Raw genomic sequence first — 18,234 nt, forward strand, 5'->3', positions numbered from 1 at the left:
CACATCTTGATGACAGTTTATCAAAGAATGTTCCAACTAGCTGCATAACTGCATGTAGTATACGGTATGGTATTATACTGTATTTTTTTTTACCATAACGCTACAGATCCCGTAATGCAAAAAGGTGCAATTGTCAGCGCAAGAATTTCTGCGCACGGTTAGGGGGAGTTTCTCTACTTTCCAGCATCGTTCAATAAACTTTTTTTCTTCTCTAATTATAGACATTTTTTGTGACCAACAACTATGTTTTATTCGCCTCCTAACCCTTTATAGTTGTTCTACATACCAATAAACTTTCCTGTTGCGAATTTATTGTCGAATGGCAGAAAATTCGATATAAGCTATATATTTCTTTGGTCTGTAGAGACGATTCTATGGTGATTAAAAACACAGCTTGGTTACAAAATATGTTTTGAATTAGGATATGAAAGGTCCATTAGTTGATTGAACGATGCTAGAAAGTGGAAAAAAATTCTCCCTTTCCATGCGCAGAAAATCTTGCGCCATGTAGATTGTACAATTTTGACATTACGGGATCTGTAGCGTTATGGTCAAAGGCAAATCGTATATAAAAGCATAACGCTATACAGTTCTGCAGCTAGGTTCCAACAAGATTCATGTATGCATATGTATACAAGCTCTATGACTAATATCTCCACCTTGAGATAAATACTGTACCGGTACACAATGGATGTTCGAAAAGTTCGCCGAAAAAAAGCTGAGCACATTAAAAATATTTATTTGATGACATGTGAAGTTTCATGCCATATGATTGGAAATGGACATATTTTGTTACCAAGACACACATTATAGACGTTATCGAGTTAAAATATAACTTCATGGGTTTCTCAAACACATGTACACTGTTCTTTTACACTTATAACATCCAGTTTTTGCAATACCCACTCACTCAAACGTCATGAACGTGCGACATGAATTTTAAGGGGGCCGACTGTGGTTTCCATCGCGCAATAATCTCGCATCATAGTAAAATGAAGCGTATTCACTGTTTTAAAGCAACTTTTTTCGCTTAATTATTAAAATTAAACAAATTAAGAAATTATAGGTATAAAAAATGTAATTACAATTTTATATAACTGATTTTTTAACCGATTTTGCAATTGATACGTAGGTCGACGTCGTTACGGTGTGTTTTTGACGTTATGATAAACTGAAGCTCTTAAAGAAAGGGGTAATAAAAATGTTATTAAAGAAAAAGTAATGAACTTGAGTTCTTGAAATTTAAAGCATAAAATTTGAGAATATCTTCATTATTTTTGTTACGTTTTCATATGAATCCTTTATGCCCGTCATATTTTATAGTACTCTATAAAAACAGGAAAATTCGTTAATTTTTGGCATTTTGAGATGCCCCCTTTGGTAACAAGACGGTAGAATTTTGTGTTTCTTACATATATTGTATAATATAGTATAATTCATCAAATATTATAGTTTGAACAAAAAGTCTATTGTAGTATTTGTATAATTTGCTTTAAAGGGTTAAAAGTGGCATTTTCCTATTTAATCCTATAGTAAATTCACCTGTATTTTGAGAAGGTCCCTCAAAAATACCTGGACGGTAGATTTCCCCCAAACTTTGCATGTACACTGAAGTTAATGTAAGTTATAAAGGGTATAAAAATGAAAAGTTTCGCTATTGTAGTTTTCACACAATAAAACCACAGTCGGCCCCCTTAAGAGTATACCATGAAAAAATAGCCAATAAGAATTTTCGTAGGTTTGACCAGCCATTCAGAATCGTCTTATGTGTTTTATAACAAAAAAAAATTAAATTAAATAACGCGCGGGTGATGATAAAACAGATGAAAATAGATAATTTATACGTAAAGAGGTTATGAAATATTCCATTCACAGGAAGCAATGAAAATAGTTTAGCGTTAATGAATCGGTTAAGGAGCTGTTTTCATAAAGGAAGCAAATATATATTTCAAGGTGTGAAAATTATTCCCCGTTCTTTGTCCTTTGAAATAGAATTACAAAAACAATTAAAAAACCCCCCTACGAAGTTCAATTATTTTTGTTTTCCTCAGTTTTCGTGGGTATATGATTACTATATAATTGAAAATTAGAAGTAAACACATAAGCAGTTTCGTGTTTCATAATCCCTTACGTCTTTTGGCCCCCTATCTGGTGTTTTTGTGTTTATATATTTTTCATATGTTTATGATAATAGGGGGTCTTGATTGCATCCAGCAACCTATATTATTATATTCTGGTTATATTTTCTTGTTTATGAATGGCGCAGTGGTTCGAAAGTTTTCTCTATAGAATTGCAGAGTAAGGATCGATCCTTGTGTCAAGGGTTCGAATCCCACAGCGGGATGTGGAGATGAGTCCTTCGGATGAGACCTTACAAATGAAATATATGGAGATAACGATCAGTATTCAAGCTCAAAGGTCCATTAAATAAAACAAAAATTGGAGCTGAGCAAACACGGACCTTCAAACAATCAGAGGTGGGGTCAGATGCCATGGATGAGTGAGCATCCCCTGCCGACTGGTCTCAACAGCCTTGTGCTCCCTGTCATGATTGAAAAAATAACGGAAAAATCTGTCGACAATTCAGTGGCTTTACAATAAGTATATAAAAACGTCATTCAGCATTTGACTCAATGATAAATTTATTTGCTGATAAGGTCATTGAATCGATCATAGAATTTACGATGACATGATGACATTAAACGAGACTGCTGATATTTTTGTCTCGGCAACTTGTTTGTCAATAACGTGTTCTTGCGTATCGAATCATTTGAGAGATATAAACCCTGTATGCAGGTATATTGCTGCATATCAAGTAAGGGAAGTTGGCAATTGAAATGTTAAAGTCATCTCGTGTGTCATAAAGCTTGGTTGTTAGAAAACCATTGACGTCCTTTTCAAGCAAAATATCTAAATATGAAACAGATGTGTCAGACTCTGTGGTATATTTTATTTCAAGCTTACAGTGATATATCGTATCGACATACGAATGGAAATAACCATTGTCCATGGCACTACGTAGTCGAAATATTAGTATCTAAATGTCGGTTGAAGGCCACAGCAAATGTTTTTCCTTTTCACATACAAGATTTTGGACAAAGTCTGCATCAAATGAATACAAAAATAGGTCTGCTAAACACGGGGCACAATTGGTGCCAAAAGGAATTCCAATAGACTGTTGGAAAACCTGGTCTCCAAAAACCACAAAGATATTATCAATCAGAATCTCAAGCATCTTTTAATATCAGTTTTAGAATACCTTTGTGTACAATCAGAATGTTTTAACAATTCTATTTTGCAAATAACCAATGACAAGATGAGTAAAATTACGAGTTCTATTTTTATCAATGATATCAATAAGCCTCTTAAGTTTTACTGCTGTTGATTTTTGGTAAAATTTTGTGACCTTTCCCAAAGTTTCTTGGAATATTTAAGTATCCGCATCTGATTTACACAACATTTCGAATATATTGTTGCACAGTACTCGTGTAGTTTCCCTTTACTACTGTTAATATTCTAGTGAGGAGTAAAGGAAGAGGCTTGGTAAAACATCTACTGGAACCCGCTATGTATCTTTGTTGGTAAAGATATTTATGAAGTTTCGGAATCCAATATATATAGATATGGTCATTCAAATTCATTTTGGTTGTTTGGAATATTAAAAATAATCAAAATTGACATATGATTTTGAAGAATTCCCTCCTTAGAAAGGGAGCTATGGGTATAAGTTTCTGTTTCATACTTGGATATGTTACTTGAAAAGGACGTGAATGGTAATCTAACAACCAAGCTCTATGATAAACTTGATGACTTTAACTTTTCTATCGTAAACGTCCCTTACTTATGCAGCTATAAACCTTCATCACCTGCATATGGAGTTTATATATCTCAGTTGATTCGAAACCCAAGAGCATGCTTTATGTATGAACAATTTTTAAAACGAGGTAAATTATTGACAAACAAGTTGATGAAACAAGATTATCAGCAGTCTCGTTTAAAGTCATCATTTCGTAAGTTCTATGGTCGATACAATGACCTTGTCAGCAAATACAGTTTATCATTGAGTCAAATGCTGACTGACGTTTTTAATACTACTTGGTCGTCCATTATTTATACACTGAATCGACGACAGATTTTTCCGTTATTTCCCGATAATGACAAGGAGCACACGGTGGGTGTGACCGGTCAGCAAGTGATGCTTAATCCGCCGTGGCATCCCAAGTCTGATGTTTTGGAGGTCCGTGTTTGCTCTGCTCCTATTTTGTATTGTTTTATGGACTTTGGTATTGAATACTGTTCGTCATCTCCATATCCTTCTTGGATAACCACAGGTAGAATTAAAATTAGAGTTCCTCAAAAATACAATTTATATAATGAGCCTTACAAACGAAGACAATGTTGTTACCTGCTTTGTCAGCAGGGACCGGTACGTACTGATCATGTAATCTACGTAATTCTTTTTTTCACTTCTGGTACTGAATACAGAATGGTAGATGGTTTTCATACCCCTCCCCCAATCTTTTAATGCGCAGTTTAACACCTATCTTATTCATTTAATCCATTCTGACAAAGTTTCAAAGTTTTTTGTTCATGTCTGACCCATCCCCTGGCGTAACCTTCTACAGAATCCATAATATTTATCAAATTCCGACGCCAGTTGAAGGATCGGGGTTCCATATACTTATGACCTTTTAAATATGTGATCTAAGGTCCATGCGCAGATCTAGGGGGGGGGTCGGACCCCCCCCCCCCTTGGAATTTGCAGAGATATTAAATTGATACACTAAACCAAGTAAAAAGTTACCTTGGAACCCCCCCCCTCTAGAAAACGGAGACTCCCTCGAAAACGCGGACCTGTGTTAAGTTAGTACTACCCACCACCCCCTCATGAAATAGGATATTCACGTTTGGACAAGGTTAGGTGTTTTTTTTCTTGCTTGTCAACCACTAAACCCCCTCCACACACACACACATATACATGAACACAATGGAGGATTATGTTTCGGATGTTCTATATCCAGCCCCTATAAAGTTTTCTTGTAATTTACAAGTTTGGAAGCAATAGACGATGAATACTTGTAGGAAATACAAGGTGTAGTCTTTAACTTGAACTATGCTGGAATACAAAAATGGACCCTTTTGTAATTAAGAATATCACTTATATTAAGCGCGTCAATTCCTTTGCTGACATATCGAAATTTAAGGAAAAGACGGATTGTTCTGATACATGCAGCTGCATTTTCTTCCTTAAAACGAGGTGGTTTCAAAATTCTCTGATTGGATATCCATGTCGAAGGGACAGATTTCGCATGTCGCAGTAGGTGTTTGTGTCATGTTCTAAATTTTGAATTAACCGGATGGGGGCACACAAAAGATTCCCCACTGCTCAAAGGCCATAAGTGCCAAGTACAGATTTCATTTTGCAGTCCTCCACGGGCAAATGGTTGAATCGCAATAAGAGTGAACATTTCTCAATAGACAAACATTAAAACGAACTAAATTAACATAATCTGATTTAGGATAATACGTTTGTCACTGTACACTTTTTTTAGTTAAACGGTTAACCTGCAGCGTTTAATTATAAAATATTTCAAGCCCCTGAAAAGGTTAAAATAAACTTCTAAGATTATACCAGTTTTTTTCTCTCTTTAAAACAAGAACATTAAAACACAAATTTTATCAACAGAAAGTTGGCAGTTGGAAAAAATTGGTTGATACTCATTTACCACTAGGTGTTGTTTTGATTGTTGTTGCCGGTTTGTGGAAGTCTGAGGTGATGTCTTTGTGGTGGTCTGTTGTGGTGTCTTTGTGGTGATGCGAGGTGGTGTATCGGAAATCACTACAGAGGAGGCCAGCAGGATCTGTGACAGCTGTCTGTCAGCAATATCCCGACACTGACTGAAGGACAACTATAAAAAAGAAGATAAAGATTTTAGGGAAATGTGACTCTTCTCCATTTATCAATTTTTAAACTTTCCTGAGTTAAGAAACTACACCATCTTTCTGTTCAAGCATATGCATAATGTCTATATCCAGTTGGTGCTTAATGTCTCTCAAGTTTGTATAACAGTAGAACTTTTTTATAATGATAGTTATTCTCACGGTTTTCATGGATGTGTGTGAGCATCGTCTTTACATGATTTCTTTTTATACACGAGACTTGATTTTTCATCTCCTATAAGTCATAGCTCCCTTTCTACGGGTAAATTCTATGTCAGTTTTAACGAGGTTGGCTCCTGATATTTAAAGTCTTAAACTTATTTTGTCAAGTATATTTTTAGTTTCTACACATAGCTTAATTGTTTCGCATAATCAATTATTTGACCTTTCTGCACTCACAAATGGGATTTTTCTGGCATCGAAAATTTAATGAGCAAGAAAATTATTTTGAAGTCCAACATTTGCTGAATTTACGCATAATGGTCAGAGTTATCTTAAATAATCAGAAAAGAACATGAAAACGGGGGGGGGGGGGGGAGGGGGTATATGATGTAAATTTTTAGATACATGTATTACGAATAAGGTGTCAATTTTATGTAAAAATTGGCTCAATTTTTTCCTCGACTTCTAGAAAATATATTTCCTATTTTTGCCATAATTCGTTGAAAGAATCCATAGGAAATAATTTAATATATATTTAGTCACTGAAGGAAAAAACAGCTTTGTGGGCAACCAGCATGGAAAAATTGGAAATCTGATTCTAAAATTAACAGTACTGTATAGAGTTCAAAAGGGGAAAATGGATCATTTTCTTCTTAAAAAAAAACAACCTCCCGCCACAAACCATAGTTCCTGGGTTAATCCTACTTGAATGGTATTTAATTGTCTTTTTTTTCATTGAATGTAGTTCAATTTGCATTGTAGAATCCAGATTTGATAATGTTAGAACTTAAAAATGATGCAGAATTTTAGAAATAAAGGTCCAAGCCAAAATCGAATCTCCTTAAAAGAGTTATCACATATACAGCATTTCTACATTTCATAAAAATCCTTAGAAATAAAGATACATAGCCGGTTCTAGATAATGATCTACCAAGCATACATGTATTTTTTACTCCTCGCTTGAATATTAACAGCATTGAAAGAGAAACTTCAGGGGTACAGAATATAAATATTTAAGAAGTGGATGGTTAATGTAAAATAAATATTCAACTTTTACATGTTTTTAAAAAATTGAAATTTTAAAAAACTAAACTAATAACATCAAATCTTGCTACTTTTTAGATCTTTATACAACCATTCACCACAAACTAAAAAGTCCAAGCTTTTTGACATCATTGGCAGCTGCTTTTGCAATAAAATTGGAACTTGTGAGTTTGCTTACCTTGTCATTGGTCATTTGAAAAATTATTTTGTTCAAAACAAATCATACAAGTACTCTGGGGTTGGCATCATAGGGATGCTTGAGATTCTTTGGTCGAAATAATGATATTCTCAGCAATTAATTACAGCTTATTCTATTGAGTCAATGACAATGACAATGACGATTTATTCTCTTACATTGTAGAGAGGAGGTAGGAAAAGATACAAACACATAGAAAAAAAAATATAATACATGTATAATAAACAGTACAAAATATCATGTTAAAGTTCAAGTCAATTATTTTCATCTATAATTTGTTTGACAATCAATAAAAATTTACATAATTTTTTCAATGCTGGACAGTTTGTTGTTGTAAAAAGTTGCTTAAATTTCTCTATATTTGGTCTACATGTGAGAGAGTTTGAAATATATTTTAACCTAGCCTCTTAATGGAATCCATCACCAATCTTATAAAGATCACATGAAGTACAAATACTTTGTTCTCTTGGAAGACCATTCCATCTCCCAGTTTCAATGGGGAGTTTAAAGTTGTTACATCTAAATCTACATAACAAAATTGAAAATTTTCTAGGTAGATTAACAAGATATCTTTCTGGTTCTAGTATTTCTTTATAAATATGATAATTTACACCCTTTGATAAGATAAAACATAACTAAAATTGCCAGTTTTGGATATTTTGGTCAACAAGTATTCTTTTTATTTCATTTTTTACCCATGCTACAGTGTACATCTGTTGTGTTGTCCATAAATAAGATAATCCACAATCATCTATAATGTTTTTAACATAATTAGCCCAAGGCAAATTATGCCTTGATGCTAGTACAAACATTTTTGTAGCAAATTTATCCATCGTTTGAGAAAAATGTAGTTTTGCTGAAAAAGAAATCATTCTCACCTTAATATTAATGATAAGTGGAAATCTGCCAAGTTCCCCAGATACCATGTAATTTGGCGTTTTAGTATTCAAACCTAGTATATATTTACAATATTTTAAGTGAAGTTTTTCAATTAAAGTATTTTTTGTAAATCCCCATATTTCACATCCATATAACAAAACTGGTTGTCAAATGCGGACTGACATTTTTCATACCAATGTTTAGATCATGGATTTTTTTTTCATTTAACCGATCATAACAAGGAGCACATGGCGGTCAGTGTGACCAGTCGGCAGCAGATGCTCACTCCTCCATGGCATCTGATCCCAACTCTGATGTTTTAGAGGTCCATGTTTGATCTGCTTCTGATAAGTAAATGCTTGAATAGACTTTTGACACTCATTTTCAGTTTATCCACCATCGTTTTACTTCTCATGCGTTCTTGACTGTTATTTGCTAAAAACTGTCTTGGTTTGAGTTGTAATATTAAATTCATTTAACTTTGTATAAATGTTATTGCTATATCATACAAATTGTAACATAATTCCTAAATTCAATCCTTTTGGCGTAAATCTTATACATGTAATTCATCAGATTCAAAATGAGTTAAGAAGAGAAACAATAAGTGTTTTTTTTTTTTGCCTGGTAGCGAAAAACAAGACCCAAAGTAACTTTTAAGATTAAATAAAATATTGCATAACTCTGAATGAAGTTCAAATTTATAGAGACAAAAGTGTAATTAATGTTTTTTTTTATTTTCGATCATTAAAGAATTTATTGCAGTTGCGACATTACTTTAAATCAGTGTTCGTGCGTCACAGTAAAACCCTCTATTACTGAAATTATCACCCAGAAGTTGATAATTGGATATTTCTAAATTGCAGAGTGTAAATTACAAACAAAACTATTAAAAGATATTCATATAAATTATTTCTTATGAAATCCTGCTTCTATAATAATTACAATGCCCTATAAATTATATTTATACCCCACACTTGAAAACTGGGAGGGTATACTGTAATCGGTATGTTCGTCTGTCCGTCCGTCTAGCTGTCCGTCTATCCATCCAACCCTCCATCCGTCTGTCTGATACGCTTTGGGGTACCATCTCTTATCCGCAACTCCTTCTATACCACTGAGTGAAATTTAATGAAACTTTCACAGAACCTTTATTACATATTGCCATTGTGCACCTCCTATTTTACTTTTTGATCTGACACATATTTTGGGTTTCCCGGCCACAGCAAAACATGGACTTTGCCATTATAACCATATGGGAGGCGGGGGTATCATTTAGTGAGCTCATTGCTCACAGTATCTCTAGTTTCATCTTTAACCATTAATATGAAGCTATCTTAATAAAAACTTTATTTTATAATGGAATCTTTATAAATATTTTGATATTAACTGTTATTGAAAACTTCGAATAAATTTTACAAATTAGAAAATATGTATATTGTGCAAAATTATAATATCAAATTAATTATTATCAACAAATAATTAATTTTAACTTCATGACTGCAGCAGCAAGAGGTCCAATTAGTGTTAAAAATCACAATAATTTGATTTGATTTTGATTTATTTAAATAATAAAATACAGTAGTGTTCTGATATCATTATAAAAAGAAAACAGCATACTAGTAATTTGAAAAGAAAAATTAATATCATTAATAAAATCAATATAATGTTCATAACTTCACATCAAATGTGAAGACTACAAAGGTCTATGTGAAAAATAAGAAGAATTATTGATGACTATTGAAAATACCTCAATCTGTTGAAATATAGTTCATTCGATCTCCCCAAGTGGAGGAAAGCAATATAATACAATTGCTTTTTTGGGTCAATCCCATGATTTTCACTCTAGCTATCATGGAGAACGGTACTCTCAAAACAAAAAAAAACTATAAAAAAAACCACCCACATTATACTTGTGCGAGGTTGTAGTTTTCGCGTGTTCGATACATGTATAAGGGTCACATGATTTGTCAGAATGTCAAATATAAGGTTTTGTCAAAGGTCAACATGTCCAAAAATTTATTTTTTCAATAGCTCCAAAACTATGTGAGGTATAAAGTTAAAACTTTTACAGTTTATGAATATATCATTAACAGATAGAAAGTATCACTTGATAAAAAATACTTAGAAAAATATCTATCGAGAAAAAATCTTTTTAAAAATGCATATATTTTCAAAAAATACACTTAAGTAATTCTGTGCTTTAAGTGAAAGCCATCATTGCCAAATATGTTTATCAATGAAGGCAAGTTGGACTTGGATAGCCTCTGGAAAGTTGTCAATTAATCATTGATTAATAGATAGAAAGCATCACTTGAAAACAAATATTTTAAAAAAGATATGTTTTAGGAAAAATTGTATCAAAAAAATATGCATATTTAAAGAAAAATGCACTTTAAAAACCTTTTTACTGTATAAATCCACAAAATATCACCTAAACCTACCTGTTGAGTAGGTATATTAGCTAGATCTTCCTGAGTGATATAGACCAGATTTATCAGCTGAACCTCCCTGAGGGATGTTGAGTTGAATGACTCAACATATGACTTGAAGGAGTAGGTTTATCAGCAAAACCTAGTTGAAGGATGTTGAGTAGGTTTATCATCTAAACCTACCTGAAGGAGTAGGTTTATCATCTAAACCTATCTAAAGGATGCTGAGTCCGTTTACCAGCTAAACTTACCTGAAGACCTTCAATAAGTTGATCAACTATACCTACCTGAAGGATATTGAGTAGGTTTCCATGGGCAACAGTCTTTTCAACACCTTCTTGCATTTGATAGGCATATGTCTGACTCCATTCTTTCTGGTACAGTTGTGTGTACATGCTTCTCATGTTGTTTTCTGATTCACCAAGGGTGTGGTGATCTCTTCTATAGGTAAATGAAATATCAAGATAATTAATGAATGGTAATTGTCAAATTAGACTTCTTTAGTTTTTTTTAATTTCACAGGAAATTAATTATGCATATAATAATTATCTTGCAAAGGGGGGATGTAAATAGCAGAATCTCTCATGTAAGTCTTTAATTGTTAAACTTGTATGGTGTAACTTTAAATTTGAACAAAAAAATCGAAATTTAAGGGAATTTGTTGGTTAAAGGAAGCATCAACAATTGCAAAATCATTATTCATTCCCTTTTCACTGTAATCAATGTTGGTAACTTTATGTCTTATTTATAGTCATTAAATTTTGTGAATATATACGAAAACTACTGTTAATCACTTTTATTTATGGGAACTATATTTTGTGCTATTATTTGAGACTGTGTTTGGAAAAATCTCATTCTAGCTTGCTTATTTTATAGTATTCCTAAAGATTAAAAAAAAAAGCAGTGATCACAATTCCTTAAATTTTTTTCCCAGGAATAAAGAGTACATATTTATCTTGAGAAAATAAGGTGTCACGAAAAATGAGTGATCTACAGTATAGAAAAGTAGAGTGGATTTCATACAAGTGTGATTTGCTGGTTCCCTTTGATTGACTGGTGCTCCGTACTTCCAGTTGACCTCTTCCCCTCAGAGCATACACCTCTTCTGACCTTAGACGCAATTCTCTCTGAAGACGCGTGACTTCTTTTCGTAGCTGTTCAATCTCCTCTGTCCTTGTTCGACTTTTCTTGTACACAAACGCTGCGTTGACCCTCGGACTGATTTGCTCTGGGTCCTCAACATATTCATTTTCCCTGCATGCAGAGAGTAATTTTATATTCTATATTTAGCATACAGCTTCAATATAAAACTAAGAGACAAACTGAGGTGAAAGTTAACTAACATGATTTCTCAAACAATGACACTGCATGTCACTATAATACGCTAAAACATGGAGATAACAATCAAAAGCATTCAAGCTCCAAATTCCATTTAAAAGTTACAAATATTCATCCAAACAATACTAATGGGGAACAGAGCACACACAGACCTTCAAGATTGAGGTGCATGGGATCAGGTGCCATGGAGGAGTGATCATCTAATGAACACACTATACAAATTTTAAAATACTTGACAATGCTATCTCTCTGTAGAAAATATGCTTGAATATCAATCAAGATTTTACGTCTATATGTTGAGCTCAATTGCTGCAAGTTATGATCTTGAATATACAACAAAGTATATACCCCTGACATATTTACTATTCAAGATACTGAGGATCAACTGTACTGCAATGGGCAGCATGAAAACTTTCAAAACAGCTCTTCAGACAATAAATGCATAAAATCTCTTTCATTTTATTGTATAGAAAATATTTAATCATTGTTACATCATTAACACTTTTGTAATCTATGAAGAAAAGTACATCATACCAGCCTGGATTCTTTAAGTGTGTTAAACTGTGTCCCTCTCTAATTATTCGTTTTAACCTTTTAACCTCCTCCACCAGCTTTCGGCATTGGTAACATGTAGGATTTGGTCGAACATTAATGTAATCTTCATTGGCATTTTCTGTTATTTCAGCTCGAATCTAACAAAAAAACCCAGAAAATATTCTTTTACAAAATAGGTCCACTCCAAAGAAAATTCCATAATCCCCTTTCCTCCTTCTTTCTCATGGTAAAAACTTAAGCAACAATAATTTTTTATAGAAACTTGAAAGGGGTGGGTGGTGAGGAATTGTTTCAGAGCAATAAATGATATGTCAACCAATGCATAATCTTTAAAAATATTGAACTCTAATGCAAATGTATAATACATAACAGTGCCCAGCAAATGCATTTACCAGTACATGTATATGCTTATTTTTCTACCTGTCGTAATATAGTTGATTAATAACTAACATGCATTGATACAAACCTGTGTATTTTCTGAGACTCCAGCAAACTTTCTTGTTTTCCTATAACGATATAAAATTTCATTTCCAGACATTAGCACAAGTAGTTTCAGAAGTTCACCTCTTTAAAATATTCACATACCTGGGTACTCTCAACAATGTCATTAAATTTATGAACTTGATCAATAAGCAAACATCCCCATATTCAGGAATAGTCACAGTGGATCAATGGGTTTTATTCATCTTATAAAAAAAGATCAAATATTTGACAGAAGGACACCTCACATAATCTTTAAACTTTCTCTATCAATCTATACTTGCAATTCAAATTTCACTTTTAAAAGGAATATTTTAGATGTTATGTGTTTTCTGTATTTCTAGGGAGCAGTTTTATAGGTTTTATTCTTTGCTTTATAGGGCTGTAATCTGCATGTGAAAAATTTGATGAATTCATTGTAGCACTAAGACTACTGAAAAGGTAGTTATGCATAGGTATACCTGAATAAGGTAGACATATTATAAAGTATACAAATATATATTTAAAGATAAAATTCTTATTTCTTACCTTGTCTGTGCAAGGCCTTGCAAAATATTATTCATAATACTCCGTTATTTATATCAATATAGATGTATTTAATTTAACATACTGTTAGATACTCCTATATTTAACTTTGTAATTCATATGCTTTTCTTGGTAAATATCAACCTACACATGTTCCTAAGGTCTAATTTATTCAGTCTTTGTATGGCAGTCAACTTCTTGTATAGACATAATTTTAATGAAACATTTCATGAATATACAGTAATTACTTAGAAAATGCAGCCATTTAAACTCTTTCATAGCTGTGCCACACTTTCCTTAATGTACGTAACATTCGTCAAAAGATTTTAAAATACCAACTATCTAATTTCAAAGAACTTTGACTCAGATTCAATTGAGAACAGGTACTCAGTCTTGAATTACCTCTCCTGGGCCAAGGTAAAAGTCTGTTTTATGTCAAACCGGGCCTCCCCCCCTTTTTTTCCCATGCACACACAAACCTTTCCTAAAACAGAAAAAATGTTACTTTGAGGAGGAAAGTAGAGATGAACCTTGATATGGAAGTTCTAAAAATCTTTTAAGATAAGCAAATAATATGGCCAGAAATATTTGAAATACAGGATCACCACAGATTCTGGGTATAGCTAAACCAAGTCTCTGTCAGAGTTACTGCCCTTAACACAGTTTCCATAACTTCATTAAAATGATGACTAACTGTCTTGATGAAGTTGGACATTACCTTGGTAATTATATTTCAATCCAGATTTTCTCCATCTGTCTGTTATTGTACACAGTAATTTCCCTGTGTTTTATGTCTCTGTTCAAAGCAAGTTATCCATGCATGATGCCGAATTTCCAGGTTTCTGGAACTTGGAGGGTACTATGGTGTCCCCTCCCCAGTTAGCTGGAATAAAATGTTAGGCCCACCATTCTGTAGGGCTGTTTTGAACAAAAAAAAAACAAAAACATTAACATGGTGTAATATACAGTACTCTATAAACATAGCAGCGAGAGAGATATATATGAGTTTTCATACAATTAAGTCATCATAAATTTAAAAAAAAGATCCATGTTGTAGTTTTTGTCCATCTTCTAATTCAACTTTAACAAAATAAAAAATCATTGTGTAAAACATGCAGTCCATATTTATTCATTGTCTGAGATGTAGCTTAAGTTCTGATGAATGAAAGTCCCAACTTTTGAATTGAAATGCTTTAGAACTGTTTGAGCCTAATAAGAGTTATTTCCCTTGTCCTTGTTGATCTCTCTTTTTTTACCCGATATAGTGGAAAGGCAATCAGTTTAAAAATGGCATATTAATAAAATGGCATCTTATGACAATTTTAAATACCTGAAAGTCATCAGACACTGATCCCAAATTTCCAGTTGAGCTGAAGAGTTAGAGAAAATTTTGACAAAACCAATATGTGCAGTCAGGCTCCAGTGCCATAAACCTAAGACATTTAAAGCTTTTTTTGATCAATCTCACTTTTACAGAAGGAATATACAATGGAAAAGTGAGACTGAGCTCCAAATTGAGCTTGTCTAAATTTCATAGACCCGGGGCCTGAAGTGAACTTGACTGTGTTATGGCCCTAGAACCAGATTTTTTTTTTCCAAAATGCAGATCCTCCTCTCACTTCAGTGTTGGATAATCCTACGTTCTGTAGTACAATAAAAGAGGTTATCCAATTAACTTCCAAGAAAAAAAAAAGCAAGCTTTCATAAACAATAGATTTTAAGGTCGATCTAAATCTGATTTTGGATGATTGTGTACTTATCATGTTCCCCTTCCCAAACCACTATGGCACACTGATTATTTTCTTGAGAGTCTCTTACCTTCCAATGTAGCAAAATCTAGAGAGCACTTAAGGTCAGACGATACGTTCCTCAGTTTTCCCTTTTTGTATATCTTGGTAATATATTGTAAACCAACTTTTAATTGCAATGACTTTATTTCATGATTTACCAGGAGTAAACTAGTTCACAACGATTTTTTTTGCAATCAATTCTTTTCTGGATCTATTGTTAATAGACATAGAGACTTAAGGACCTGTTCGTGGTGAGAAACGTGATGATGTGACTCTCGCGAAAACTTCTCGCACACCAATAAAAGTTGGTTTACAGTATAGTACAAGATATTTAAAATTATAATTACCTTGCAATTTCTAAAATGAATTCTAATTGTCTTCTAAAATGCTAAAAATTTTGATTTTGGCAATGTAAGTTATTTTCTTAAGTGCTCGGTATTATAAAGGCAACATCATCCTCATACATGCACAAATGCCTGGTAAGGTATCTCGTTTCTTTTGTGAACTTGTAAAAGTAGCAATATTTCTATGACAAAATCTTGGGGAAAAAATGTATATTATTTAGGAACATATTGTTAGTCCTTAAAAAATTGGCAGTAACTAAGTTTATCCTCCTATAGCAGATATGTACCAAGCATGCTGTCAGCTTCTATATTAGCTTTTTTTTCCTTTTATTACCAGTATGTAGTTGAACTGGAAAAAATAAATCAGAACAAAAACACATTATATTAATTTTTGCTTTAATATGACAGTATTTCTGTACATGTAACAACAAAGAAATAAATGACTAGATAGAAGACCTCCCTAACCTTTTTGGTTTGGAGATACCTCCATATACATTTTAATACAGTCATCTCAAATAAAATTACAATGGAGTTCATATGTTTAAAAAATGTATCTCTTTGTAGATAAAACATATTTTGATACATCTGGAAAAAAAATATTGCTATTAAGAAAATATTTACCCACTGTAGACATTCTATTGTGGATGAGAGGGGGGTAATGTTTGTTTAAGTTTGTATAAGGAATACATTACTTCAACTCATTATTTTGATTAGGAAAAACCAGACTCATCCCTCTATATTTGACATATATTCAAATATAAAGATTAGACATATGTAAATAAAGGCTTTAATGTCTTGCATCAGCACACTTAGCTAATTTTAACTCTTACTAAGTTTCAGTTTTTTGCGTAACAAGAAAACATAGGGTTTATAAAAGAGAAGAAAACAAGACTGTCTTATGCAATTGAAGTCTTTGTTTAGACGAAATAGATGGATTTCTTTTCTTTGTTTGTTATACTCTTTTTGGCACACTTTCTCCTGTGTATAGTTGAGTCATATCTAACTTATGAATTAAATAACCATATATCACTTTACCAAATCTTTTTTTGGTAAAAATTAGCCTTGAGCTTTTTATCTTACAGATCAAGGATTTCACTTTATTTTTTGCCCAGACCACAGATTTGTAGAAAAAATATGTAGTACACATTACATTGTGACATAAATAACTACTTGTCAGCACGACTTTGAAAGAAGCTGGCAAACATTAATTAATGATAGCTTTTCTCATAATCTCTTGACATTCTGGAAAGTTTCCAAAATCAGCGTGACTCAATTCTGTCTGCAGAGAAAATTGATGCACACTTCAAGAACATTATCCTATCACAAAATGGTCTAATGCAATTGATTTTGTAGACGCCATGGTACTGTAACGTTCAATATGGCAGTACTAAATAAAGGGCTAGCACATTACAAATGGAACACATTTTTTTTCTTCTCGGTGAACCTTTCTACGAAACTGAGAAATACGTCAAATTTTCACAAGTCAGTTGTAAACAATTGTAGAATTTCCCACCATTAACACATTGACTCTTCCCCGTTTATTGCCATGAGCTTCATGTCACGACTTTCCAGCTCCAAAGTCAGTTGTTCAACTTCGGCTTCAAGCATTTTGTTCTTATTGTACATTTGCACATAGTTCAGCTGCAGTTGTTTTTGATAACGAATCACTTTATTTTTCTCATCTAACCACTGTTCTTTTTCCTTCTCAAACAACTCGTTTTTCCCCATTAGTCCTTCTTTTAATTCCTCCAGCTCTTTCTGGAGATGTGAAATTGTCTTGTCCTTGTCTGATTCACTGCTCAGAGAGGACGTGGATTTGTTGCTGAGATTAAGGGGGGAGGCGTTTGGTAGTCTGTGATTCACTGGGGAGGTCAGCCTACTGCTGGTTAAGGGAGAAGTCCTCTCCTCAGGGGCAGAGAACTCCTCCCCACTTTGATTAAAGCTACAGTCAAGTATATCCATCACATTATTATTGGACACACGGCGGAGGTTAGCACGTAAGGATTTCAATTCGTCTGTTTTGGCCACAATTTCTCTAAATCGTTCACTTAATTCGTAGTCTTTCTTTTGATTTTCTGACTCAATTTGACACAATTTTGACTCCAGCTCAGAAATTTCTATGGATTTTTCCGACAGGCTTTGGTTGAGAATTTCCACCTGGTGTTGAAGATCTTCCATATCTTCAGCAGTTCTGTCCCCTTGTAGCGAAACATTGACCACCTCCGATCGTAAACTATCATTCTCTTTTTCGTAAGAGTCGCATCTTTGCTGTAGTTTTTTGTATTGTGCATGCATTTCTTCCATCTTCTCATTCAATGTCTTTTTTTCCTGTTGTAATTTGTAAACTTGAAGAGAAAGAGTTTGTTCTGTTTTGTAGGCTTTCCTTTGTTCTAGTTTTAATTTCTTCTCGTATTCATCCCTCACCTCTTTTATTTCCTGACTCCATGAATTCTTTTTCTCTTCATAGACCTAAAAGCACAACATAGTACACTCAATATAAAATATTATATTTCAGAAAAAATTATAACATTTCTTTTACTACATTTGCTCAG

The 18,234-nt window shown here is 33.2% G+C and overlaps 2 protein-coding genes across 4 annotated transcripts in view; both read right to left on the reverse strand.

Moving 5' to 3' along the window:
- Nucleotides 1-5,726: 5,726 nt before the first annotated feature.
- On the reverse strand, nucleotides 5,727-13,081 carry LOC134266681 (uncharacterized; the record flags this gene model as incomplete). Its single annotated transcript, XM_062748898.1, has 5 exons — nucleotides 13,010-13,081; nucleotides 12,523-12,680; nucleotides 11,674-11,904; nucleotides 10,938-11,091; nucleotides 5,727-5,909 (listed from the first exon to the last, which is right to left on the reverse strand). Coding segments are annotated over exons 1-5 (798 nt in total), but the record flags the coding sequence as incomplete, so codon positions are not given.
- A 2,980-nt stretch (nucleotides 13,082-16,061) lies between these two features.
- Nucleotides 16,062-18,234, reverse strand: part of LOC134266682 (leucine zipper putative tumor suppressor 2 homolog) — a 28,143-nt gene continuing 25,970 nt past the window's right edge. For all 3 annotated transcript variants that reach the window (XM_062748900.1, XM_062748899.1, XM_062748901.1), the window contains one exon: nucleotides 16,062-18,151. In XM_062748900.1, coding sequence (XP_062604884.1) covers nucleotides 17,198-18,151 — 954 coding nt within the window. In that variant the 3' untranslated portion in view covers nucleotides 16,062-17,197. The remainder of the gene's footprint in view (nucleotides 18,152-18,234) is intronic.

Source organism: Saccostrea cucullata, unplaced genomic scaffold (genome assembly GCF_032062105.1).
Source record: "Saccostrea cucullata isolate Sc308-1 unplaced genomic scaffold, CSIRO_AGI_Scuc_v1 ctg433, whole genome shotgun sequence".
Lineage (NCBI taxonomy): Eukaryota > Metazoa > Mollusca > Bivalvia > Ostreida > Ostreidae > Saccostrea > Saccostrea cuccullata.